Below are 27,458 nucleotides of genomic sequence, written 5' to 3' on the forward strand. Positions count from 1 at the left end.
TACTGAAATACAGACATTCTAATTTACTATTTTTGGTAGCAAAGAGGACATCAAAAGGCAGGACCATACCCCATCTGAGATGTGCTCTTGTTGGACAGCAGCACTATTTATATTTATAAAAATGTAACTGCCAATAAACATCACTTTGAGAAGATCAGGTTCCAAAGATGAAGTTTTTGTGATTCTGCTGACAAATAGCTGTCAAAGACCTTAAGTTTGGCTGGAAAAAATTCCAGGACATCATACAAATGCACAATTGTGCTACCTCTGTTCTCAGTCCACAGCCACAGTGGAAGCGCCATGGTCCGGCTTCACCAACCACAGCACCATCGAGAGCCAGTTCTCCTGCAGGCACAGCCAGCCTGTATGTCGCCAGGACAGCGACTCTGCCTCAACACGGCAGAGGGAGGGGAGGTCCACATCTGGTCAGCAAGGGGGACAAAAGTGAAGGCTGGGAGAAGCTATTCAATAATTCTGGAAAACCCCACCCAGGATCCCTTCGTATGGATCTGGCAGTCAAAGAATGGTGCCAAACAAATGCCTCTGGCCACAGAATACATTTCCTAGCACATCACAGACCTGCAGCAGCATCGATTCCGTGCACTGTCTGTGTCCGAAAGGGAAAGTTCTTAGGGGTTGTGTTCCAGCATATCTCAAGGACTAATTAAATCCTCATTACTATCTTCTAATTATTCAAATACTGTGGGATTATGCGCAGGAAGTCCCTGCTGGCGCACTAGATGAAAAGGGTTAAACAATCTATGTTGATTTTGAGAATCCAGATCTAGTTCAGACCTTCAGAAAGCCACCAGCATTAACATGAATATTTAACAAGACACTACTGTGAAAATTAAAAGGGAATTCAATTAAAAGGTTTTCGAAAAATTAATTCTGACCTCTCTACATCTGTCCAAATAAATAAGTCTTCTTTCAACGTTTTCACCTAATTGCTAATCCAATAAACCAGAAGGGCAGCTGGTAGTTTCATTAAGCTTAACACACTATAGGGGTTAAAAATGTGATCACTTTAATGTTAATAATTATTATACTTATTTATCCGCTCAGATGATTACTCCATATTCCTTCCACGCCCTCTTGTAAAACAGAGCAACACAATAATAAGCTGTTTCATACTGCCCTTTTTGAATTTCTAAGACACGCATGTTAAAAGATTAAGAAACAAGGATAAAACTAATTCACACTTGCTAGGTACAATTTTCCTGTAAAATCTATTTTAATATTTTAGGGCTACCCTAACTGTTCCTCTAATCTTAGGTAGCCTTATTTATACTACTCCATTTTTTGGTGAGGTGATTTAATAACAATTCTGAACACTGTTATATGAGGTCTATAGAGAGAAGATTTGGTTTAAAATAAAAATCAATGGCAAATATGTCACTACTGAACATCAAACTGAAGTTTGGGCCTTTCTTTCTTTCTTTTTTTTTGAATTTATATCAGCAATAAAGTAAATACCAAAGAATCTGAACTAATTTTCTTTATTCAATTAGTAAAAAGGTCCAACAGCGAAGCATCAAATCAAGTTTATATTGGAAAATGGGTGAAACAGAGGAAATGACACTGTGTGAGAGAATAAAGAGGCGAAGAGACTTTGCCTTTCTCCCCTTTGGTAACCTATAGTGCCACGTTCATATTTATGCACAAATACAAATACCTATATAGATGGAAACAAAGCTGTAGAAACCCAGGGCTATTTTCGTCTGTGTTAATGTGGGGAGATGGATTTGTCACTGTCTTTTGACAAATTTCCATATAGAACTATCAAGCACAAAAGGGTAATGAACCAGAGATGGGTTGGGGTGGGCACTGCCCTACCTTGCCAGGGTGGTTCCCATGCCCAGGGCAGCCTGAGGTTTATAAAACTCTCTTCCTGCACAGGGACATAAGCATCATATGGGAAGGAAGGGCAGCAGAGCAGGAGCTGGCCTTCTGCACCTGGAAGGACCTGGCTCCAGGGTGGTGGTGTCAGTGCTGCCACACCTCAGGAGGACTCTGGGCAGGACCAAGAAGGGGGCACTCCACATAGGAATAGCTGTGCCAGCTCTCCCTTTGCACACACCATGAAAGGAAACGTCTTGGACACATTAAAGAAAATGGGAACGCATGGAGTCTCCCTGACATCTTCGACTTGTTGAAATCAGCTCTGTTCTTACCTAATCTATCAGAGTCCATGGTTTCTGAGAAAAATACTTTTGAAAACAGATCCTAAATCATTGCTGTATTATTTCTTGCTTTTTTTCTTATTACTTCCTTGAGAGGGACATATATCAAATATAAAGTTATAAATGAAATTAAACTGCTTTTCAGTAAAGAATCAATGATAGGGAATGTTTTAGAAGGGTATTCTACGACCTTGTTTTATACTGTCCATTGTTGGTGCACAACAAATGATGGAAAAGCAAAAATGAATTTTTACCACCATAGCAAATGTTATTAGGAGCTGACATCTCTTCCTAAATTTGAACAAACAATAAAGTCATTTTCTTTTGATCTTTGCTGTCCAATTTTGAGAAAATTTAACTCATGTATGGCAACGCATCATTTAACATAGTAGTCATTTTAAGAAATGAAGTTTTGCTTTTTAGGAGGTTATCTAACCAATAAAAGCACAAAAGAGAATGCAAATAGTGTCTTTAGCACAATCTTTCAGAAAAGGTTTAGGGAATATGTGCCCCCTCGCAAAAAAAAAGTCAATTCAGATTTAGCATCTAAGGCAACCAGAGGAAGCGTTGATAGCTATGGTGATTTCCCATGTTGTCACATTAACCAGGCTTCCCCATTGTCATCCTGACCTCATACTTGCTTCCCCACATTTCCTAATCTTAACACCTATCAGTTGCCAGGGTTGAGGAGATTTGACAGAATTTCTCTTTGGTCTCCTAAGTTCTACATTCCAGGATCCCACATAAGGGGCACTTACTCTGTGACATGTGATATCAACAGACTTGTGCCAGTGTAAGTGATGCCACAGGCCCTTGTTGAGAATTAGTGAGGTGACAGCCATCTCCAGATTGGTTCTAGACCCGGTCCACAGGTGCTCCATGCAGGGCTTCCTCCACCCCATCCTGTCCCCACCGCCATGCACAGAAGGTCAGCCCCCCCCCCCATACACAGAGCAGCAAGCTCCCCACAAGTATGGCATTGGAGCATGCTCTGTCCAGGGATGTCTGTAAGGTCTTCAGGACGATGGAGCCCAAGGAGGAGCTTACACAGGTGAGCAATCTCAGAGGACCTTGCTAGAGCGACATACAGCACGTCGAGAGCGCACAGAAACAAATGCTCAGGTTCGCACAATGCTGAGGCCTGTTAAAGACTGTGGAGTTCCAGGCAGCGCTTCTCCAGGTCCCCCTTAGCCCTGTGCATCACAGTACCTGGAGCTTGTCAGAAATGCAGATTTTGAGTGTCTTCATCAGAAATCTGTGGTGGGCCAGCAATGGGTTTTAAGTCCTGCAACAACTCTCAAGCACGCTAAAGTTTGAGAACCATTAACTTAGTCCATGATTAACACCCTGTATTATCTTGATAAGGGAATTAAAGTATTAACTACACCTTAAACTATAATAAAAACGCTAATAAGTAAAGGTATTAGGAAATGAAAAATTCACTTTATTCCACTAAACATTCAACACAAATGATACATAGATAAGTCTAATCCATCTTTTTAATGGCACTGCTTTCTAAATTATGTGCCACTGAATTTTTAATATGTAAAATAACTTAAACCTCATAAGTCTAATTAGCAGCAAATCATCATCTCTTCAGTCCTTACAGAAATAATCATAATGTCAGGGCTCAAGCAGCCCTCTAGACATGAGCTACCTAGCCGGCAGGCAACTCCTCCAGGCCCACATGGAACAAAGTGGCATCTCCTGTGGAACAGGGTGGACAGGTGGACAAGCTTCACCTTCAGGCTGTGGGAAGTGACTGGGAACAGCAGCCCATGGCGATGTAAGCCCTGGTCTACACCAATCTGAATTAAAATCACCACCACCACCACCACCATAGGAGCAGTGGCACAAAAGAGAATACTGATTGGAGGAGGAGGACCACCGTGCAGGGGAGGCAGAGGCACCACAGGCTGACACACAGCACTGAGTGAAGCACAGAGGCGGCGGCTTCAGGAAAAGCCCAGTCTCTAAGTAGACGCTGGGAGTGAGGAAACCACAGGCAAACGTAATCCTCAGTTTCTTCAACTGTACACTGAGCTTTCAGGTCTGCTCCAGTTAGAAGATCTTACAATTTTATATGATAAGTTGAAATATGAGTTTAAATTTTATCATTAAGTCTATTGGAACAAGTGATTAGTCAGGTCAGCACGTGTGCCTGAGTGCACGTGTGCTCACACACTTCACTTTATTAGGACTGACGTCCACATTGAGCTACTCATAGTTATCTGCACCCAGCTGGACTAAGCAGACTACAATCAAACACAGACTACACTTCATGGTGTTTTGTGGACACACTGATTCTTTGGGCCTTGAATTACACTTTGGTAACATGTAATCCAATCTGCAAGAAAGAATCCCTTCTCCCCAAATTTGTTGTTACTTATAGAGTTCTGTTTATCTGATAAGCATCCTTTTAAAAAATTATCTGTAAGAAGACAAATGGGTGAGAAAACTCATATGAGCCTTCAATACTCAAAGCATGATCAGTGCATAGGATGTGAACTGAAGACTCACCTCTTTCCTGTGGCATTGGTGACTGGCTCAAGGCAGGATGGGAACTGGATTCTGACTGGCTCCCAGGTGGCTGAGGAGGCATCTGACTGCCTGTAAAACACAGGAGGGAAGTGGGGATGGGGGGACCATTTGCGTTAATACTGCAATTGTGCCAAAAAACCCACAAAAAAACCATTCACACAAAACCCTCCCCCAAAACAAGACACAGATACATTTCTTTCTTTCTTTCTTTTTTTTTTTTTAAGAGAGAGAGAGAGAGAATTTTAATATTTATTTCTTAGCCTTCGGCGGACACAACATCTTTATTTGTATGTGGTGCTGAGGATTGAACCCAGGCCGCACGCATGCCAGGGGAGCGCGCCACTGCCTGAGCCACATCCCCAGCCCCAGATACATACATTTCTTATGGTCACAAAAGGCACGGCCCACATAGAAAAAGACACAGCTGAAAAGAATGTAATATTTCGTTTGTTTCCTGAAAAATGAAGAGGAAACATGATAAAGTTCTCACCAAAAAGACCTGCTAAAAGTTCAGTTTGTTACTGAATAAGCCCCCAAACTCATGGATCAATCAACCTGTAGTTGAAGTAGCTTGACATACATTCCCTACACATTCAACAAAATTCAAAACAGTGAAGCCAAATAGGTAAGCAGATGTGTAGAATGGCCAACAATTACTCATTGGTAATATCCAACTAATGCAGTAATAGTAACAGATTCCTAAAAAGTTTTGTAATCAACCCGAGAGTCAAACTCAGAAGACCTCCATTAAGAAACATAAAAAATGGTATCACACAATGGAATATGTTATTACTAAAGAAAGGAATATTATTATGCATCTCCTTTGATCTTTATTGCTTAAACAGTAACAGTATCTATATAACTTTCAATGAGTTTGGCTTTTTCCTATATCAACGGGGGCTCCCTGGGACGGGAATCCTATCTTTCACTCCTTTAGTCCCTCCCTTAGCATAACGAATCTGATTGTGAACTAGAGAAAAACGCATTTTTTTACTGACAAAGGAAAATGTACTTATTCCACTGATAAAGGAGGGACAGTTCATCACAAGGTGGGAGACAGGATGCAGAAACGCAGGCACCACAAGGCAGGGGGTCCCCTCAGTTCCCTTTCTGGCTCAGAGGGTTAGATGCATTTCTAATACTAAAATACTAGGATTAAGGAGAAGGTTGAATTCAGCACAACCCGCAGGGCATGCTCTGCTCTCTCCCCTAGCTACCACAGGTGGGGTCGAGAAGCACGTACAAACATCTCTTTCTGCACACCCTCTGGAATAGTCATGTGACAGGGCCAGCTCAACCTGACTGCTTTGCTCCTCTACGTCCTACTCTTCCATAGTTATATACACTGCTAAAAAGAATCACTGCTGTGCAGAGGAGGCAATGCCTGAAGACCACCTCTGATTCTCCCCAGCGGAGGCCATGGTGCAGGCCTGGGGATTTGTGATGAACAAGTGTCGTGTCTTCCATTTCTACAGCATGGTGTCTCAGGCCTGGAGTCTCTGGGGACTGCCACTCATGTCTCACTCTAATAACAGTTGTTATCTGACAGCCAGAGAGGCAGGAAGATAATTTTCAGTTTAGATAATAGGTATAAATAGCTGTTAAAAGTATCACTGTAAAACAGTTCTCAAATTTTATGGTGGGTTAGGCATCTCACTTTCAGAGGTGGACATAAGCCTTAAGGCTGTACTCCTGAGTGGTCCTGGGTGTTCCACACTGTGCTTGTTCTCAGATAAAGCCAAAGCCAAACACCCAAGTTGACAGACACAGAGAAACAGGTGCCAGAAACAGGTGCCGTGAGACATGAGCTCTTCCATGAGTCCCGTCACTAGCAGCTGAAAGTCCTGACAAATGGCACAGAATCTACTTGACATTGGTTTGTCTTAGACTTTGTAGTAAATTAGTATTAACACCAACTAACTAGATATAAAGTAAAAACTAAATTCTGGACCAAAACAAATTTCAAGAGCAAGTTACTGGCTACAGATCTACAAAAGCTGCTGTGTCCACAGCAGGGTCAAACGGTTCCTAAGAAATTCCCTGCAGTCACAATATACAGTCCACTTAGAAATTTAAAGCACTCTGCAACCAGACACAGACTTTTTAAGTTTCCCTAGGGAATCAGCTGCGGCAGGACAGTTAAGTGCTTACATTATAACGATCACTTCTGCATGACAGGCTGGATTCATAGACTCAGGACAGTAAAAACAAACAGTAATTCTGTGTTAATACAGGGCACCAGGCTTACGTTGTGCCTGCCCGAGGCGCTGCTCCTTCCATACAATATATCAAGTGAAAAATAAAAAAGGCTGTAAGAAGCCCATCTCACAACTCATAAAATACTGCCTCAGCCAAGCACCACTCACAGTTGTTTGGTGCAATTCTGAGAGTGATTCCCTTCAGAACATGGAGAAAAACCAAGTACTAAATCCATCCTGTTGAAAAATAAACACGAACCTTTGGGTGTTAAGGATAGATATTTCCAGGCCATTTAAAATTCCTCATTTTCTTCGATCTCTCTTTTCTCATAGTTCCTTAATTACGAGGTAACTACAGTTACTAGGAGATAATTCATCCTCCAAGAGTGTTATACAGCAGGCGCTAACTCAGAAAATGGGGCTGTGAAAGGTGATATAGGAGACTCACTCATGTGCATGGTTCATACAAAGCAGAGAATTCAGATCCCTTCAAAGCAGCGGAATCAAGTAAACACCTTCTGAACAATGGATTTCTGTATGGCAGGTCAGTGACAAATTCAACCTTTCAAAGAAAGTTTGGTAGTTGATTTTAAGAGAGAATATGGCCATGTAAAGTGAGCAAACCAACTTTATGCGGTTCTTAAACATTCAAACTGGGTTTCTTTTAAAATGTACCCTGAACTCCCCTTGTCTGTGATGAAGATGACATGATGAAGTAAAATACTGCCAGAAGAATTACTGTGAACTAGAAAATCCCACCATCTCACACCTGACTTTACTTCCCAATCACCATGTAGGCATCACTGTGCAAAATCTTCATGTGACAAGTAAAGGAAGCATCAATAAGTTATCTGAATTTCTACTTTTGCTGAGTTATAATGCTCATCCTAAATCTATGTTGATTTAAAAAACAAATGAACAAGTCCATTTATTTTTTATTAATTTTACATTTCAAAAAAATTGTGAAGATTATCCAACAGCCCAACAGCCCACCGCCCCCTAATGGAAATATCTTATATAACCATGATACGATTATCAAGATGGGAAGTTTATCTTACAGAATTTATTTGGAGTTTGTTGAATTTTCCAGCAAACATCCTTTTTTCTGGGATCATTGTGCCCTGCATTTAGTTATTTCTCCCATGTCCTCTAGCCTATAAAAGTCCTCCTGTCTTTTCTTTTGTTCTATGACCTGGCAACTTTTGAAGAGTACCCCTGAGTTACTTTGTAGAACGCTACCCAATCTGGCTTGGGCTGATCTATTTCACTGAAATACATTTTGGGACATGTTCAACAAAAATGCCACACTCTTTAGCTGGTTCTAAGGAGGTCTCAGATGCTGGCTGGCCCACTTCTGGTGATGTGTACCTTGACTACTGGGTTAGGCTGAAATCTACTTTAAAGTTCCTTGTTTCCTCTTTGCAGCTAATAAATGTTAGGGGAGAAATGTGAGACTATGCAAATCCTGCATCTCTTCAAACTTTTACAAGCCAATATTCACAACTGTTAGAAAAAACTCTTGTTTAAGCATTTACTACGGAGGTGTATGCTCCTAGTAATTCTGTTTCCCTTTTTCCTTCTACATTCATTAATTGGAATTCTATTCTGAGGAACAGAATCACTGTGTCCTCATTTATTTATTAGACCATTTATGTATATCCAAGTGAACTCATGGTGGCAGATACGTCCCGGGAGGGAGGACTTCCAATGAGTCACACTTTGTAATTCCCCTCTTTTCACTGAGGCAGAACCTGACTTGGCTTCTAACCAAAAAGCATGGCAAAAGGATGGACTGCCACTCCTGGAATAATGAATGATGCCTTATGAACACCTTCATGAAGAAGTGAAGGGATTCTGCAGAGGTAACTGAGGCTTCTGATCAGCCCACAGGCTGGGCCTGACTTCAACAGAGGGCTTAGACCTTCTAGAAAGTAAGCTTCTAAGGTGTGAGCTGAGTCACCAGGCGAGGACAGGAGTTCCACACAATAGGGGCCTCACTCCTTGCTATAGTTTGGATGTGGCATGTCCTCCAAAGAAAGGCTCACGTGGTGAAGTCCTGGCTCCCAGCTTGGCCCTGTTGGGAGGTGAGGTACCTGTAGGAGGCAGGGCATAGTGGGAAGTCGTGGTCATTGGGGATATGCCTGTGAAGGGGACTGTGAGACTTCAGTCCCTAGTTCGTTCTTTCTTCTTCTTCTTCTTTTTTTTTTTTGCTTCCCAGTTGCCATGAGGTGAGCAGCTTGTTCCACCACATGCTACCACCACACTGGGTTGCCTCACTATGGGCCCAAAGCAAGGGACCAACTATCACAGACTGAAGGCCGCACGAAAGCTGTGAGTCAAAATAAACCTTTTACTCAGGTGATTTATCTCAGGTATTTGTTACAGTAATGGAAAGCTAATACACTCCTACAACCACAAGGAAGTGACTACTGCTACAATCTGGAAGAAACTGAAGCAGATTCTTACCCAGTTGAGTGTCCAGATTATAACACTGACCATGAGAAGACTTTGAGTATAGCCCTGTGAGATCCTGAGCAGAAGACGGAGTTATAAAGCTGTGCCTGGACTCCTGACCCTAGGAACTGAGTGCTGTTTTAAGCTGCTAACTTTTAACAGTCTGTTACACAGCAGCAGAAACTAATAAATGGATTTATTTTATATTATGGGTAAAACAAATAAACAAAATCAAACCCAGGACTATCATTATTTTGTTGCTCCAACTGTTTTGGCTTTGGCCATTGAAGCTTCTTCCGGTTCCTGAGTCCTGTTGACAAGCCTCCCTTGCTTCATTGAACATTTTCTTCCATCTTAGAAACACCAGATGCTCCAGGCTCATCTTCTTTTTGTCCTGCCCCAGCTCATATCAATCACTTCCAGAAGCCCTGGTTCCTTTTACTGGAGAGTGCCATTGTGAGACTAGGGTCAGGTACCTGCTTGGCTCACATTTACTCCTGTGCCATGCTTCCAGCCAACGCAGTGAGTAAAGGTAAGAAACACATGCACGGAAACTAACCCATGCATACACATGCATCTATATCTAGCTATTCATTTATTTATTTTTATTTTATTTATTTATTTATATGCAGTGGTGAGGATCAAACCCAAACAAGGGCTCTGCCACTGAGCCACAACAGCCCTCATACTTGTATTTTGATATGTGTGTATATACACGTATAACCACAAGTTTACACGAATACTTCGAATTCCATTTCAAAACTAAAGAGTACATTTTAGCCTTCTTACTCATACTTTTCCAACAGCGAGAAGTCCAACCCTCATTATCTAGATCAAATTTACTTGTTTGATTCTATTATATGCACATAGACATTTTAGATTACTAAGCTATATCCCTGTGAACAACACAGGGTTATCAGTGTTGGGGTTCCATTTAGGGTTCCTGCTGCATCCTGACTGTCTGTGATTACTTTGTAGCTTTGGGGGTATGTAAAACACTTTTACAGCTTTAAGTTAGTTGTTTTAAAAAAAAAATGTGTGAGTGTCCGTCCCTCCTCTTCCCCTTCCCTACACCCATTTCCTCTTCCTCCTAGCCTTTTCCCCACTGCCTTTGTGAACGGCCAGCCTGATACTGTTTATGGTTTTCTTTCCTATATTCCTTTTTGCACAAAAGTTTGCACACTCAGGTATCTTTGTTATTTTTTTTTCAGTGAACAGCATGCCCTGGAAAAGTTCTTCCTGTCAGATCACAACATCTTCCTCATATCCGTGGTTACATATCTGGGTAGTTTTGAGTTATATCTTCGGTTTAATTCCTCCCGGGCAGTTTCTGGATAAAAAGGTCATACATTTTCCCATTTCCCTCAGAAACTGTACCAACTTACACTGCCACAGCACTGTTTCAGGAACCTGTATCTCCATAATGTTCCTAATAGGAGGTGCCACTTTTCTAAAAAAATTTTTCGCCAGTCCCACATGAGAAACAGTGTCAGCAATTTTTGAATTTATGCTTCTCTAATTTGGAATCTATTTTTCCATGCTTAAAGGTCATTTTTATATCTTGTGAATTGTTTGTTCATGGCTTTCTCACATGTTCTACATGGGTTTTAAGTCTACAATTCCAGTTTTAAGTTCTTCATGTTTATGGTGTCAGCTGTGAATATTTTCTCCCAGTTTGTTAGTGGTCTAGAGATTTTGCTTATGGTATCTTTTAAAATGAAACTTTAAAAAATGTAGTCAAATTTACCAAATTTTTATTGCCTTTGGATTTTGAGTCACAGTCAGAAAGTTCTTCTCTACACTGAGGTTCAAAAGGAATTTTTCCTAGTTTTCTTCAAATACACACTCAGTTTCATTATGAGGTATAGATCTAATGTATCTTTTTTTGCAAGTGGATCCCTAATTATTTTGACATTATTTCACACAGTGACTTGGAATGCCATCATGGTCATGCCCTCAATTTTTATGCATATTGGGTCTAATTCTGGGCTTGCTCTTCTGTTCCAGTGGTCTGTGAGTCTATTTGTCTGCCAGCACCACAGAATTTTTAATCATGATGAGTTCAAACCATGTTTTAACTAAGGATAATCCTGTGCTTCCTGCTTTTCCTTTTTCAGTGTTTTCTAATATGTTTGTTTCTCTGTATGAATTTTACTGTCAACTTGTCTAATGATATAAAATACCTTCCTGATATTCTTACTGGGAATGCAATGAAACTATAAATGAATCTGGGGAGAAGAGATGACTCTTGAACTCAAAAAATCCTTTCATTTTTTCAAGTCCTCCTGAGTCCCTTTTGGGTATACAAAAGGCCTTGCACACTCTATTAGTATTAATAACATTTAATCTTCCTTGTTGCTATTGTAAATGTGATTTCCCTACCATTATGTCTTCTAACTGAACATTTTGCACCTTGAGTTAATTTATGACTGATTCTCTTAAGTTTTTCCAGGCACATTATTGTATCATCTGTAAATAGAGTTTTATTTCTTCTATACCCATTTTTATGCCTTTACTTGAGTTTTCTTGTCTAACTGCATTGCTTACAACTTCTAGTACACTGCTCTGTGATAATGGAGATAGTGGTCTTCCTTGTCTCACTGGTGTGCTTAGTGGAAATGTCTCTCAAGTCTCTCACCATATAACTAAAAGATACTCATACTGTGCCCTGTTGAGAAAGCATCTCTAAATTACTACTTACTTCCTTAAGTGTTTGTGTTTTCAATCATGATTTGGTGTTGAGTTTTGTTAAAAAGACCATTTTCCCTCCTCAGGTTTATTTTTATAGTATATAATATTAAGAGTTGTTAATGTTGAACCAACCTTGAATTCTTGGGATAAATCCCACCAGACAATGGTACATTATTTTCTTACACTTTTGGATTCTATTTACTGTATTTTCTTTACAATTTTACACAAAGATAGGCTTAAGGGTAATCTTGCTTATTAAAAAACAGCTTTTAGGAACTCGATCAAGATAACCATGAAACTAAATTTTGGGGTCATAAGACACTGGAAGTTAGTATGTAACAGAACTGGGAGAAAACTGGCTATATGTTATGTTTTTGGTAAATTAGCCAACATCCAGTAAGTGTAACTTACAGTGTATGAACACGAACATATCATAGACCAACATGGTGGGGCAGTTGTTCAGCAACTACTAACCAGCACAGAGCTATATGCATCTTACTGTTGGACAGGATATTAACAGTCCTTGTAGTTCTCAATTTACTTCTGTGTTTATTTATCTCATTTCACTACAGTATAAATTCCATGAGGACAGAGAGTCCTATTTTGTTCCCTGCCATACTGTGTCTCCTGAACTCAACACATAGTGTACATTCAATAAGTGTTTCTAGTTAAATGAATATGTGGCTGGTTATTCCAGGAAGTACATTTAGATTAATAGTTAATCAGACCTTTAAAAGTTTTTGGTAATCACATTGTTTCATCTTATTCTAAATCAGGAGTACACAAACCTTTTCTGTCAACTGCCAGATAGAGAATATCAGCCTTTTTGGTGGCAAGTTCTCTGCAAGTTCTCAACTACTCAACTCAGCTATTACAGTTCAAAAGCAGCCAAACAATACATAAATGAAATAGTGTATAAATAAAACTTCATTTACAAAAATATGTGAAGAGCTGAATTTGTCCTATAGGCTATATTTAACTGGACCCTGTTCTAAATGATAATATCAGTACAAAAACATTCAGGAATACTTGATCAAAAGGCCAATGAATTGCAAACAGTGTTTAATAATAGCAGCAATTACATACAAACCTGCCACAGTCCCCCATATTTAACAAGGAAACTTCTATAAATGTCAATAAAAGAAAGTGGTTTCTGTGCTGGGGTAGTGGCTCAGAGGTAGAGTTTTTGCCTAGAACATTGGAGGCCCTGGGTTCAATCCTCAGCACCATATAAAACAATAAAGTTGAGAGAGAGAGAGAGAGAGAGAGAGAGAGAGAGAGAGAGAGAGAGAGAGAGAGAGAGAGAAAAGAAAAGAAAAGAAAAGAAAAGAAAAGAAAAGAAAAGAAAAGAAAAGAAAAGAAAAGTGGTTTCTGTCCTCTGCAAGCCAGGTCTAGTGTAGCTGCCCTGGACTCCTAAGCATTCAGTGCAAGCACACATTCAATGCAAGACACAAATGGCAAGTCCACTAATAGGTGAAGTTTTAGAGAAGTGATTACTTGCAGTTTTATTTTTCCACTTCTTATATAAGATCAAAACAAGCAAATCAACTACTTATCAGGTGCAATCATAAAAGTCACACTTTATCACTGCTGTATTGGATGGTGAGAATAAGCATGAGAGGAACAGGTTCCCATGTTAACTATTTTTAAGGCTAAAACTTTCCTGGGTTAATTCCTCTCTATATTACTACTGCATACAACTATAAAATTAAAAATGACAAGAACACTAGCTCAGAAGTACTTACAGCCTCTAGCAAACAAACAGTTCACCCCTTTAAATAATAGGGTCCTATTCCCATGTAATTCCAGTAGACCTAGAAATACTCAGTTTTTATAAAAGTTGTAATGGCCAGAGAAAATGTATTTCTTCCTTTTACACAGTTACAAATAAAAAGTCCACCAACCTAAGATGCAGTTAGTTATCTAAGATGGAACCCTGACATAGACAATAAAGCAAATCTGGAGTCTGTATGGCAGACACTACTTGATTTAATTTTAGTGCCAGAAATACATTCCCCTACCTGCCACAGACTCACTGGTGATCTTCTGGAGGATGTATTGCTCATGTCCTGACAACCTCGCTGTAGGAGCCATATACATTCTCTCTATGGGCTACATTTCAAATTACTCCTTTAATTTTTGAAACATGAAGGACTGTGAGGAGCATTTCTGATAAAGGGTAATTCTGATTTTGTTAGGCAGTGGCACTGGTGGGCTGCACGGAGGACTCCACTCTGTGGAAATCACTGACTGCCTCATCTACCTCAGTAGCAAATCGGCAGCTCTGCAATACAAGCAGCCAAGATTTCACTCGGCATTTCTTTAAATATCTGCATAATGTCTCGTGATGTGAACGAAAAATGTGTCTCGATGATCCATTAAGTTTGTCAAATATCCAATGCTTTTCATTTACTTATACAAGTTTGAAAGTCAACAAATTATTTTGATACAGCATTCTTTTGTCCCGTGTCTTCTATTTCATTTGCTTTAAGAAATGAAAATAAAATCTCCTATGCTCAGAATCAGGAAGCTCTTGACTGACACCACTTCCGATACGCTTCAAAGCAACACTGAAAATAGAAAGTCTTCTCAGGCTTCAGCTTAGCGGTTAGAGCTACCTGCTCGCCTGCAGAATGTGGGTGTGTACTTAGTCGATGTGTGCCTGAGTGTCCCATGTGTTTTAAACAGATTTTCACTCTTGCTGGGGCATGGGGGGTGGGGAGTGGCTGTGACGGGCTGTCAACACAGATCTTTATTGTGAGCTAATCCAACTTCCAATGAAAATAGTGCAAAAATAAGAAAGCAACACTCCGCCCCTGCCTCTGCCCTCCAAGATGGCATTCCCAGATTCAAGAAGCCAAGCCTGTGTCTGGGGAGATAATCCCCTCCATGTCATAGGGCTCAAAAGTCCATTTTGTTCTGAAAATAGAGAGAACTCAGTACTCCAGAGGCAGACCTGACATGTGTACACCTGAGCCAATAAGAAGAAACTTCTGATTTCCCAACCTTGACAGTTCTCCACATGCCTTTATTAGAAACCCATGCACACCTTCTTGATGAAGCTTTAACTATCCTCCCTACTGTGGTCTGAGCTTTGAGTGTATTTATATAAAACTCTGACAAGAGTACAAGATTAATTAGTTACAAAGGCCTATCACTTAACAAGTAAAATCAAAGTGAATCTGATGCAGTCTAAGAATTATGCCCCACCAGAAGTCCTACAAATGTGATTCCTTCCTGCCCATTAACAAGAGAAACTTTTGACAGTCCATCATGATTCATCTAGCTTACCAGATTCAAACCGGAAATTTCCCCAGTATCTCCTTTCCTTTGATTAACTTAAATATACTAAAATTATATAATGTCATTTCATGGAAGTCAGTCAGCAGTCTGAGTAATGGATAACCATTAGAGCCCTTCCAAGTAGATACCTTCCAAAAGAGAACTTAAGGCACAGAAACTAAAAAGGCCTCATAAGGCACATGGCAAGGCAATGAGAGTGCACAAGGCCAAACACAGACTTCTGGACTTCAATGTCCAGGTCATTACAAGCTCCCAAGCAAAGGAAGTTCAATAGAAAAATAATCTACTAAATGAGAATCCAGACAGGAGTAAACAGAGCAAAAAACCAAAATGAAAGGAAACCCCAAACATATATCTATACTAATGCTGAATGTTAACAGTCTCGACTCCCCAGTTAAAAGATACAGATTATCGGAATGGATCAAAAATTAGAATCCGGGGCTGGGGTTGTGGCTCAGTAGTAGAACATTTGCCTCACATGTGTGAGGCGCAAGGTTCAATTCTCAGCACTGCATATAAATAAATGAATAAAATAAAGGTCTACCAACAACAAAAGATTTTTTAAAAAATTTAAATCCAACTATATGCTGTTTACAGAGACTCATAGGCAAAGACATCCATAAGCTGAAGGCAAAAGGATGGGAAAAAATAGTCCATGCATATGGACCAAGAAAACAAGCATGGATAGCTATACTCATATCTCACAAAGCATATTTCAAGTTAGAATTAAACATAAGAGAGAAAAAAGACGGCTACTACATCCTAGTAAAGGAAACAATCCAACAAGAAGATTTAATGATAGTAAACATGTATGCTCCAAATGTCAGTACCCCCAATTACATGGAAAAAAATGTTCCATGACATTAAATTTGACACAGACCCCAACACAATAATACTGGGTGATTTCAATATACCCTTATCACCAACAGACAGGTCATCAAAACAAAAACAATAAAGTATCTCCAACCTAAGCAACACTATAAATCAAATGGACCTAATGGACATCTACAGAACATTCCAACCCCAAACAGCTGAATTTACCTGTTTCTCAGCTGCACACTGAACTTTTTCCAAAAGAGAACATATTCTAGGCCACAAAACAAATCTTTGCAAATAAAAACAACAACAACAACAACAAAACACATGATATAATCCTATGTATACCATTAGATCTTAATGAAATGAAGCAAGAAATCAACAGCAAGGAAAATTATATAAACCACATAAACACATGGAGATTGAACAATATTATCTTAAATGAAGAATGGATCAAAGAAGAACTAAGAATAGAAATCAAGAAATTCTTAGGAAAAAAATTGAGAACAGAGATACAATGTATCAACTGTATCAAACAAGCAGTGGCTAAGAAAAAAATTTATACTACTGAGTGGCTACACAAAAAATTAGAGATTCCAAATAAATAAGCTTATGCTTCATCAAGGCCTTACGAAAAGAACTAACCAACTCTAAAACCAGTAAAAAATTAAGATTAGAGCAGAAATCAATGAAATTGAGAATAAGAAAACAATACACAGGATAAATGCAACATAGAGTTGGTTCTTTGAAAAGTTAATTAAGATAGACAAACCCTTAGCCAAACTAGCCAAAAGAAAGTGAAAAGGTGCAAATCACCAAGATCAGAGATTAAAAAGGAGCTATCACTACAGACCCATCTAAAATCCAGAGGATCATCAGACCGATTTTGAAAATTTCTACTCCAATAAACTGGAAGATCTAGAAGACACTGACAAATTTCTAGACAATATATGACCTGCCCAAATTGAATCCAGAAGATATAGAAAATATAAACAGGCCAATATAAAGTAATAAAATTAAACAGAAATAAAAAGCCTTCCAAAAAAAGAAAAACACAGGGACAGAGTGATTCTCAGCTGAGTTTTAACAGACTTTTAAAAAAGAACTAACACCAGTCTTTCTCAAATTATTCCATGAATTGAAAGGGAGGGAGCACTCCCAAATACATATTAGGAAGCCAGCATAACCCTGATGCCCAAACCAGACAAAGATGCATCAAGGAAAGAAAACTGAAGAGTGATATACCTGATGAACAGAGATACAAAAATCCTTAATAAAACATTAGCAAACCACATTCAAAAGCACATCAAAAACATAAAACAACATGATCAAGTATGTATCATTCCAGGGAGGCAGGGTTGGTTCAACATAGGCAAATCAATAAACGTAACTCACCACTTAAACAGAGTTAAGAACAAAAGTCTATCTCAATAGATGCACAAAAGGCCTGTGATAAAATCCAACATTTATTCATGTTAACAACACTGGAGAAGCTATGGATTGAAGAAACTAACCTTAACATCTTAAAGGTCATTTATGACAAACCCAAAGCAAACATCATACTACATGAAGAAAAACTAAAAGCATTTCTTCTAAAGCCAGGAACAAGACAAGGCTGTCTACTCTTACCACTCCTATTCAATACAGTCCTTGAAACATTAGTCTGAGCAATCAGGAAAAAAAAAAAGTAAGAAAAGAAATACAGGGGCCGGGGATGTGGCTCAAGCGGTAGCGTGCTCGCCTAGCATGTGTGCGGCCTGGGTTCGATCCTCAGCAGCACCACATACCAACAAAGATGTTGTGTCCGCCGAGAACTAAGAAAAAATAAATAAATGTTAAAATTCTCTCTCTCTCTCTCTGTCCCCCTCCCCCTCTCTCTCTCACTCTCTCTTTAAAAAAAAAAAAAAGAAAAAGAAAAGAAATACAAATAGGAAAAGAAAAGGTTTTTGTTTTTTTTTGAAGTCAAATTATCTCTGTTTGCCAATGACATCATCCTATATCTAGAGGATCCAAAAAAACCTCCACCAGAAGGATCTTATAAATGAGTTTTGCAGAACATAAGATAAACACCCATAAATCAATAGCTTTCCTATACTCCAACATTGACTCAGTCAGGGAAAAAACATCAGGAAAACCATCCCATTCACAATAACCACAAAAAAATAATAAAATAAAACACTCGGGAATTAATCTAACCAAGGAAGTAAACGGGCGCTATGATGAAAATTGTATAACACTGAAGAAAGAAACTGAGGAAGACCTTAGAAGATGAAAAGATGTCCCATGTTCTTGGATAGTAACAATCAATACTGTCAAAATGGCCATACTACCTAAAGCAATATACAGATTCAGTGCAATCCCCATCACAATACCAATGACATTCTGTAAAGAATTAGAGAAAAAATGATTCTTAGCAATGCTGACCAAGAAAAATAAAGGAGGCACCACAATATCTGATCTGAATTTATACTAAGAGATGTAGAAACAAAAACAGCATGATATTGACATCAAAATTGTCATGAATCAAGGGAATAGAAGACACAGAGACAAATCCACATACCTATAGCCATCTGGTATACTTAAAAAGGTACCAAAAATATATCTTGGAGAAAAGACAGTCTTTTTAACAAATGGTGCTGGGAAAACTGGACAGCTATTTATATAGAAAGATGAAACTAGACCCCTAACTCTCACCCCACACAAAACGCAAATCAAAATGGATCAAAGTCTTAGGAATTAGACCAGAAGCTATTCAACTGATAGAAGAAAACACTCTATCATATATAGGTGCTGGATGGGTTCGATCCTCAACACCACATACAAACAAAGATGTTGTGTCCACCGAAAACTGAAAAATAAATATTAAAAAAATTCTCTCTCTCTTTAAAAAAAAAGAACAAGAAATAAAACCAAGAACCAATGAGTGTGTTGGCATCAAACCAAAAAGCTCCTACACAGCAAAGGAAATGATTTAGAGTGTGGAGAGAGCCTACAGAATGGGAGAAAATCTTGGTCAGCTACTCCTCCAATACAGGATTAATATCCAGAATATAAAAAGAACTCAAAAAATTTAACACCAAAAATGTGATTCTGCAACCTGTACAATCAGAAAAATGAGAAATTATACCCCATTTGATTCAAATGTATGAATTGTCAAGATCATTGTGCAATCATGTGTAGCTAATAAAAAAATACCAAATAATGGGCAAAAGAACTAAACAGAGATTTCTCAAAAGAAGAAACACAAATGGCCAACGAATACATGAAAAAAATTTTCAAAATCTTTAGCAATCAGGAAAATGCAAATCAAAACCACACTCAGGGGCTGGGAATGTGGCTCAAGCAGTAGTGCACTCGCCTGGCCTGTGTGGGGTGCTGGGTTCGATCCTCAGCACCATATAAAAATAAAATAAAGATGTTGTGTCCACTGAAAACTAAAAAGTAAATATTTTTTTTTTAAAAAACCACACTCAGATTTTATCTCCAGTCAGAATGGCAATGATCAAAATTACAAACAGTTAATAAAAGCTGGAGAGGTCCTGGGGAAAAAGGTTCACTTGTATATTATTGGTGGGACTGTAAATTAGTAAATCAATAGAAATCAGTATCGAGATGCCTCAAAAAATTACGAACAGAACTGCCATGATCCAGGCTATCCCACTCCTTGGTATTTTCCCAAATGAGCTAAAATTGGCTGTGATACAGTTAAATTATGGAATCAACCAGATGCCTGTTAATAGAGGAACGAAATAAGAAATCATGGTGTGTGTGTGTGTAAAGCAGAGTTCTATTCAGCCATAAAAACAAAAATATTACAGCATTTGCTGGTAAATGAATGGAAATGGACTAAGTGAAAAAAGCCAAACTAAGAAACTTTCAAAGAGTTTCTCTCATATGCAGAAGCTAGAATAAAATAAAGGCAAGGATAAGATAACATAAAGAACCAATCAAATATAAATTAATAGATGAGCAACAGGAAATGTAGTGGGGTAGAGGAAGGAGAATGGGTGGGGGAGGGAAAAGGGAGAGGGAAAAGGGGGATCATGAACTGAAATGAATCCCATGCATGTATGAATTTGTCAGGATGAGCCCCCAGCTACCATGTATAACTATAAAGCTCTAATAATAATAAAGAAAAAGGTAAACCAGAGTCTGAACACATTTATATACAGTAGATTCTCAGCATTAAAATGTAACATTTTTAGTCTTCTAAGTACTCTGGGGTATGGGGACAAGGGTGACTTTTGGTTTTACTGTGTAGCCTGACTTTCATTTTCTTTTTTCTCTTTTTTTCCTGCAGTGCCAGTAACTGAACCCAGGGCCTCATGTGCTAAGGCGAGGTTGAGGTCCACTTCCAATGCTGTCTGGCCACTGTTGGCTGGCACATGCAGTGTGGCTGGATGTGGCTGGCCACTCTGCACACCAGCTCTATTCAGTTTACATATTCTTTCCTCCCAGTAATTCTAGTAAAAGTAATAAAAACTTTCTTTCTAGAAAAACCAGTCATTAAATAAAAGACAAAACTTTTAAGGAAAGTTTATCAACTTTACGTGTGAAAACAGGAAGACCAAATAAGTCATAGGAACAAACACGTGACTGGGCTGAAAGCAGAAGCCATTTCTATTTTGGGGAATCTTGAGGATCTGGGAGGGATCCCCCTTGTGAGTGTCAAAGATGCCCTGACCTGCATGAACTATCATAGCAAACACTTGGCATTCTCATCAAAAGAAACCCTTTTCCATAGCTTTATAGCTCCGGTTCACAATCAAAGGTCTTTGGGTTTGGAAACATCCACTTGTGGTGAGGGGCGCCCGTGTGTTTTGACATGATATTGCTTGTCCAGGAAGTCTAGATCCGTAGCACCCTTTGTCCATGTAAAACATGGTGGGTTCTGAACCTGACTCACACAGAGCACCAGACAGAAAATGCAGCGCAGCTTCCTGCTGAGTCTGTGTTAATCCCTTTGATGTGAGGTAAAAGGCAGGGAGGGAAACTAAACAGAGCAGGCAGTTTGTATTTCTCTCACCAGGACAAATTAATAAAAACAAAACCTAATTTTTCCCTTCTCTTACCCATTCTTATTCCTCCTCAATATTTTTCCTCTAAGATTCTTTTTTTTTTGTTTGAGAAGCTTAATATTTGGCTGCCTTCTGAAGAAACGGGTATAGTGACAGATGAAAGACTTGTATTCATCGTATAATTCAGAATAAGGGAAAAAAATCGACTGCTGTGCATTTAAGATTCTAACAACCTTGCAATTTTGTATAGTCGTTTCCCCCACCCGTTCTTTTGAAGAAATCTGCTTTTATTCTGTTAATAACTAACCACAGTTGCAGCAGCATGGATCCGATTAGCAGTTCTTATGATACAAAGGGGAGAAGAAAAAAAGCTGTGAACAGGGTTGCCAATTTGTCCACCTGGGCCCCCAGGAGAAAGATTAGCTGAGCGCCTGCCTGCTCCCTTTCTTCCACTTGATCGCTGCACTGTACTGCCGGATGGAGACGGGCCTTTTCAAAGCCCAGTCACTTTCTTCCTTTAATAAAAGTTTCACTTGCCACCATCCTTTGTCACAAATTTCTTATTCCAGATGCCAACATTTTACCACAACTCGGCCTGTAAACATGGGTAGCTATGAAAGTGCCACACACCAATGCTCACGCCTTTGGAGTCATTTTGCTTTCACTGAGGATATATCCTAAGACTCACGGGTATGCCCTGCAGGGAGAAGGAAGGTGGTGCATGTGGTGGGTCAACAGGAATCTTTATGCTGTTTCCGGATGTGAGAGGAGGGAAGAAAGGATTTGCAGTTTGGGGAAAAAAATGGGATTTGAGCAAAGCAGCACAGGATATATAAAATTGGGACCCAGGGATAAAAACAGCAGTATTACTAGGCAACATAGTTTCTGTATGTTTAGATACAAAACTGACAATTTACTGACATAAAATAATATACTACTTCCAAAAAGCTTTAAAAACCTCACTTTGTACTTATGCTGAATAATGAGAGCTTATTTTTGTGGTAAGATTTAAAAGTTTGAAACTCTTAGTAAAAAAAAAAAAACTTCTTTTAAAAGTAAAGAGACAAAGGGGCTGGGGTTGTGGCTCAGCAGTACAGCATTCGCATAGCATGTGCGAGGCCCTGGGTTTGATCCTCAGCACCACATAAAAATAAATAAAATAAAGGTATTGTGTCCAACTATAACTAAAAAATAAATATTAAAAAAAAGTAAAGAGACAAAAAGCTAAAGTACTAGAAAAACACAAGGTTTCGGCACACCGTGTCCAGGATCTGAAAGATCCGGCTGACACTTCATTATTTACATTTAAAGGCACCAATAAGCATCTGTTTCACTCGCTCTGACATTACGTTCACAGCATGGCATGAATTCAGGTGTTTCAGTAAGTGCGTTTTTAAGAGGATGGAACCAGACTGACCGGCAACCAAACTCTTCAACAGCAGGGATCTCAGGAGGCACTAGCTAGTATGGAGGTACCCACCTGTGCTCTCAGGGACATGCCTCTTAGGAGCACATGATGGGCAAGCCAGCACCTAGTCAGGGCAGAGCCCAGGTCACCTGCATCTTCTGATACTGGGGACCATTCCAAGGGTGTTACAACCAAGAAACACTTCCCATGTGTTTGTCACTGATTCTTTCGCTTTAAATTTTAACAATATTCAGCAAGTACACTTTTGAAATAATCATTTTCACAAACAAGAATTTTCTTCCACTTGCCACTTAGAAATACCTGGAGCAGATTCTTAAATCCAATTGCCTGTTCAAAATTCCCCTGAAGATGTTTAACAAGAACCTCAAGTATGACAGAGCCAAAACCGAACTCTGGACTCCCCGTTTAAGCACTTGCTCTGTTGTCCAAAATACAGGAACTGCCATCCCCAAGGATCCTACACTGGCCTCCAGGATGCCTCCTTCTGCCTTTGTCCCTTATAGTGAACTGCTCGTAGTGGCCAGAATGATCCTTTAAAACCTTGATTGAATCAGGCCATTCCCTGCCTGCTCAATCTGCCAGGTTTCCCATTACAATCACAAACTCCTGTGCACTAGTTCCCCCTTATGCACGGGGAATCCATTCCAAGACCCTTAGTGGATCCTGAAACTACAGGTAATACCAAACCCCTATATATGTTATGTTTTTCCTTACATATCAATATCTATGACAATTTTATTCACAAATTGGGTAAAGCAAGAGATTGACAAAAAAATAATAATTGAAAATAGAACCGCGGTCACTATATAATCTAGTAATAAAGTTACAGAACTATGGTTTCTCCTTCTCTCTCAAAAAGTTTTGTTTGAGAGGGCACATGTTCTTCTCTCCGACCTGCCTCACTGCCATGTAGTACCAGAGGCGATGTGCACTTCCAGGATTTCCGTCCTGGTGGCTCCCTGGCACTTCTGTGAATGGAGGTTCTCCTGGGCATCATCTCCTAGAAAAGCCCAGTTTCATCACAACAGAGACCTGCTTTGGATGGCATCCTTCTACTCAGTCAACTTCAATTTGCCAGAAATGCAACAGGAGCTTCTTCACCAGCCAATGCAGCTTCTCCAGTGGTTTTAATATTTTTCAGTCCAAACCTATTCTTCCATCTGTGCCACTGTCCCTTCCTTGAAGCACAAGGTCTGGGCTGCTGGTTCCAGGCAATCCCTTGCTGAAGTATTTGCACAGGCTCAGTGCTCCCTGGCTCTCAGTGCTTTTCTTCTTCACTATTGCATGACAGAAGATTAATTTCTACCACACATCTTTAGCAACCTCAATGTACGAATTTTTTTGTCCTTCTGTAGGAAGTTGAGATCTTTCACCTTTTCACTTAAAGGAAGTAGTTTACAGCTCCTCTTTGGCATATCCAAATTGCCAGCCTTGCTACTCTTACATTTCAGGGCTACTATTAAATACAATGATAATTCAGGTTCTGAGTGGGATGGAGCCAGATAGCGAGAGAGTTCACCATGCTGCGCAGAATGCTGCAATTCAGCTCATGAACTGTTCGATTCTGGGATTTTTCCATCTATCATTTTCAGATCACAGGTAACTGAAACCTCAGAAAGCAAAACTGTGGGCAGGGGGGCTACTGTATCACCTGGCCCTGGGTGGTGCTCTAGTGTAACTGGCCACCAGCTCTGCCCCGTCCCCTTCCCACTTTGCACAGCCTCACTGCCTCCCTGTGTGTTCCCACAGCAGGCTCCAGAGAGGTGGGGCCTGCCCTTCCTGATGGCTCTCCTTTGCCTGCCACCACTTCCTTAATCACTAACTTGCTCCTGCCCTTCCTTCTCTTCTCTTGTTCAGATATCAATTTCAAGAGACACGGTTCCTACTCGCTATCTAGAGAAGCAACATGACCTTTCTTTTCTAATAATACCTGACAATAAAGTGTAGACTAATTTTGTATAATCCCCGTCTTTCCCAATAGAATTTAAACATCCTGATGAAAAGGTCCTTCACATTAATGTTCAGTGCATTTTCCCCAGTTCCTAGATATGTGACTGCAGTACTTTGTTGAATTAATGAATGAAACAAGAGAATGTTAAATTAAGAAAGGAAGGAAAAATGAGCAATCGGGTTGGTTGGTGTTAGTTGGCCTTCAGCAGGGTATCACCTAATGTACCAATAACAAAAGTAAACATATTTCTTTCCTAAAACCATTCAATTGAAGTAATGTATTTGGAATCTTCAGCAAGGTCACACTCTTGGCATTCAGCTATATGTATTTAATGTTATTTGCAAGTACAAACTCCTGTGTCACTTTCTGTTTAGAATGGAGAATATCAACATTAACAATTCCTGGTTATATCATTTATAAACATGCAGATCTGGATTATTAAAGATTAATGCATTTTAGGATTGGTGTCGGCATACTGTTTGTCTCATGCCGAAACCAATTCTGTTCTTCATTAGTCAACGACAACCCACATCACCCTTTTATGGAAGAGAAATCAAAGGTGCAAGTGTGTGAATTGAGAATAAGTGATGAAACTGATTAGTAAGAGGCTATAATCAATCAACACATCATAATAATCCTGGCTTCAGGGTTATCAGAAGACAGGGAAATAAACATAACACTCTATAAAATGGTTTCGATTCTTCTGCAACAGTGACCTATTCCCTTTTAGAAAACACAGCAATATATTAAAAGTTTAGAAACATCTTGGCCACAAGCACTACATTTTACCATTTTCCAAAATGTAGACTAAAAGGTTTTTGAAACTTTTTCCTTGTAAGCTAAAATTAGTTCATAAAAGCTTTGAAGCCCTCCACTCTGAGTCGTCAGGACAGCAGGCCTGTGTCAACAGTCTTTCCACTGAGGCAGCACACTGCTGATTCAAGGAACAAGAAGACTGGGTTGAGCACACGTTTGTAACAGTGACAGTCTTTGCCAGAAATGAAAACCAACAGTGAACAAAGTGTCTGAAGTGCCTCTTCAGAGAACAAGGCAAAGAAGCACTGGAGATGTGGCTGGACTGCTGGGTCAACCAAGAAAATGCGTGGGTCGCTGCTGGGATGACACAGCAAGAGGCAAGTGCACAGCGCCACCCTAGATGGAAGCACCCCTGCAGCTTCACACACAAGTAGGGAAGGTGATAAGAGGGCTTTACAGGAACAACATAGCTTATTTTTAATTAAGAGGGAAAGAGAAGCCAAGAGGGAATGTGCATTTTGAAAGAATTTCTAATGTTCTCTTATTTCTGAGTATAGAAGAAACAGGTGAGGAAAGGCTAGATTTGAAATCTACTGGAATGGATGAATTGAAAAGACCTGGGCTTTTGGAGCAGAAGTCATCCTCCCTCAATCCGGGATGCTTGGTTTGGGTAGCAAGTGCCACCTCAAGGAGGGGAGCTCAGGACATGGGTGGCTGCTTGCCAGGCTTGGTCAGGGCAGACTGCCTCCCTGCACTGACCCCCCAGCTCCCTGCAACTGCAGGTAGGGCTTTCGTGCCAGGGGCAGAGTCTCAGAACCAGCATCTTGGTCGGATTTTTTAGATAGCATGCTCAAGGGGAGGGCTGTGCCTCACACTGCCAGCAGCAAGCCCCACAGAGCTGCACTTCATCTCTCCAAGACAAAATAGACAAAATATATCACTGCTTTCTTAACTGCTGCTAAGCATCATTTGGAAAGGATTGGAAATTACTATTTTGTATAACACAAATATTTTACATTGTAAGGGGAAAAAATACTGGCTAAGTTCTCTTTGGTTTGTAGAACTGCTGAATTGATGTTTTCTATGCTGCCACAGATTAAAAACATGGATATATCAATGGCATTTTGTGTTTAAAAAATGCTGTTGTTGTTTTTTGCCTGCTCAGTTTGCCAATAAGCAGCATGGATCTTCCTTGAAACAAGCTGCGGCAGGATTTCCACCTCCAGAGGGACCAGAAGGAGCATGTGATAGATGTTCTAAAAGAGGACTATCAGGCACGGTGACTGTGCAGACACCCCGTAATCAGAGCAAAGCTACTTCAGAGTCTATTAATGTTGTCCTGAAAGGACACTGCCTTGGAATGATTTACATATAGAAATGTAAATCATTATCTCTGAGTTTTATTAAGGATAAATTAAAAAGTGGAAAATTTATTTATTTAGGATGTTTTAGGCTTGAGCCTAAAATAAGATTTTAAAATACAGGGAGAATGGATTAAATGAAAGAGAGACACTGGGTTGCATCCTCTGTTGTGCATTTTATAGAAACTAATCTTGACAAATTACACCAGGAACTACCATTTCCTCTCACTAAAATCCTTCCTGTTCACTCTGGCCCATGACTAACTCTTAACTGCAATTCATTTTTCTCTTTCCCATTACAGCAGCCTTCCAGAATCTGCTTGTCTGAATGTCAAATTAAGCAAGAAAATTAGCTTTTTGACCAGAATATCTTGTTGTATGTATTTGCAGTGACATCAGCTCATACAGTAATCTCCTTGGCTTCCACTTGGCGGGTGGGGCAGGCTCAGAATGAATCCACCAGAGTGCTGCTTGAGGAGGTACTTTCCAGATTTAGTTCAACACCAACAACCCTTTTTGGAACACACGTTTTCAGTGTCTAAGCTTTTCTTTGAGGGGTGCAAATTCATCGTGCTGGGTAGTAGGCTGGATGCATGTCTCACTAACTTGGAAAGGACAAACAGAGCTTTGGAGGAGGGGCTTAAAAATGAAGGAACTGAGGCTTCATGAAAATATAAGGGCCATATCTGGCTACATTGTGCACAGGCTCTTAACATCTGGGAGCCTTTTCAAAAAGCAGTGAGTGACTGCAGGCACT

At 39.8% G+C, this 27,458-nt stretch overlaps 1 protein-coding gene across 9 annotated transcripts in view; it reads right to left on the reverse strand.

Annotated features, from left to right (window-relative positions):
• Arid1b (AT-rich interaction domain 1B) overlaps nt 1-27,458 on the reverse strand; it is a 394,730-nt gene that overhangs the window by 82,071 nt on the left and 285,201 nt on the right. For all 9 annotated transcript variants that reach the window (XM_078018840.1, XM_078018836.1, XM_078018839.1 and 6 more), the window contains one exon: nt 4,704-4,793. In XM_078018840.1, coding sequence (XP_077874966.1) covers nt 4,704-4,793 — 90 coding nt within the window. The remainder of the gene's footprint in view (nt 1-4,703; nt 4,794-27,458) is intronic.

Source organism: Ictidomys tridecemlineatus, chromosome 8, assembly GCF_052094955.1.
Source record: "Ictidomys tridecemlineatus isolate mIctTri1 chromosome 8, mIctTri1.hap1, whole genome shotgun sequence".
Taxonomy (NCBI): Eukaryota; Metazoa; Chordata; class Mammalia; order Rodentia; family Sciuridae; genus Ictidomys; species Ictidomys tridecemlineatus.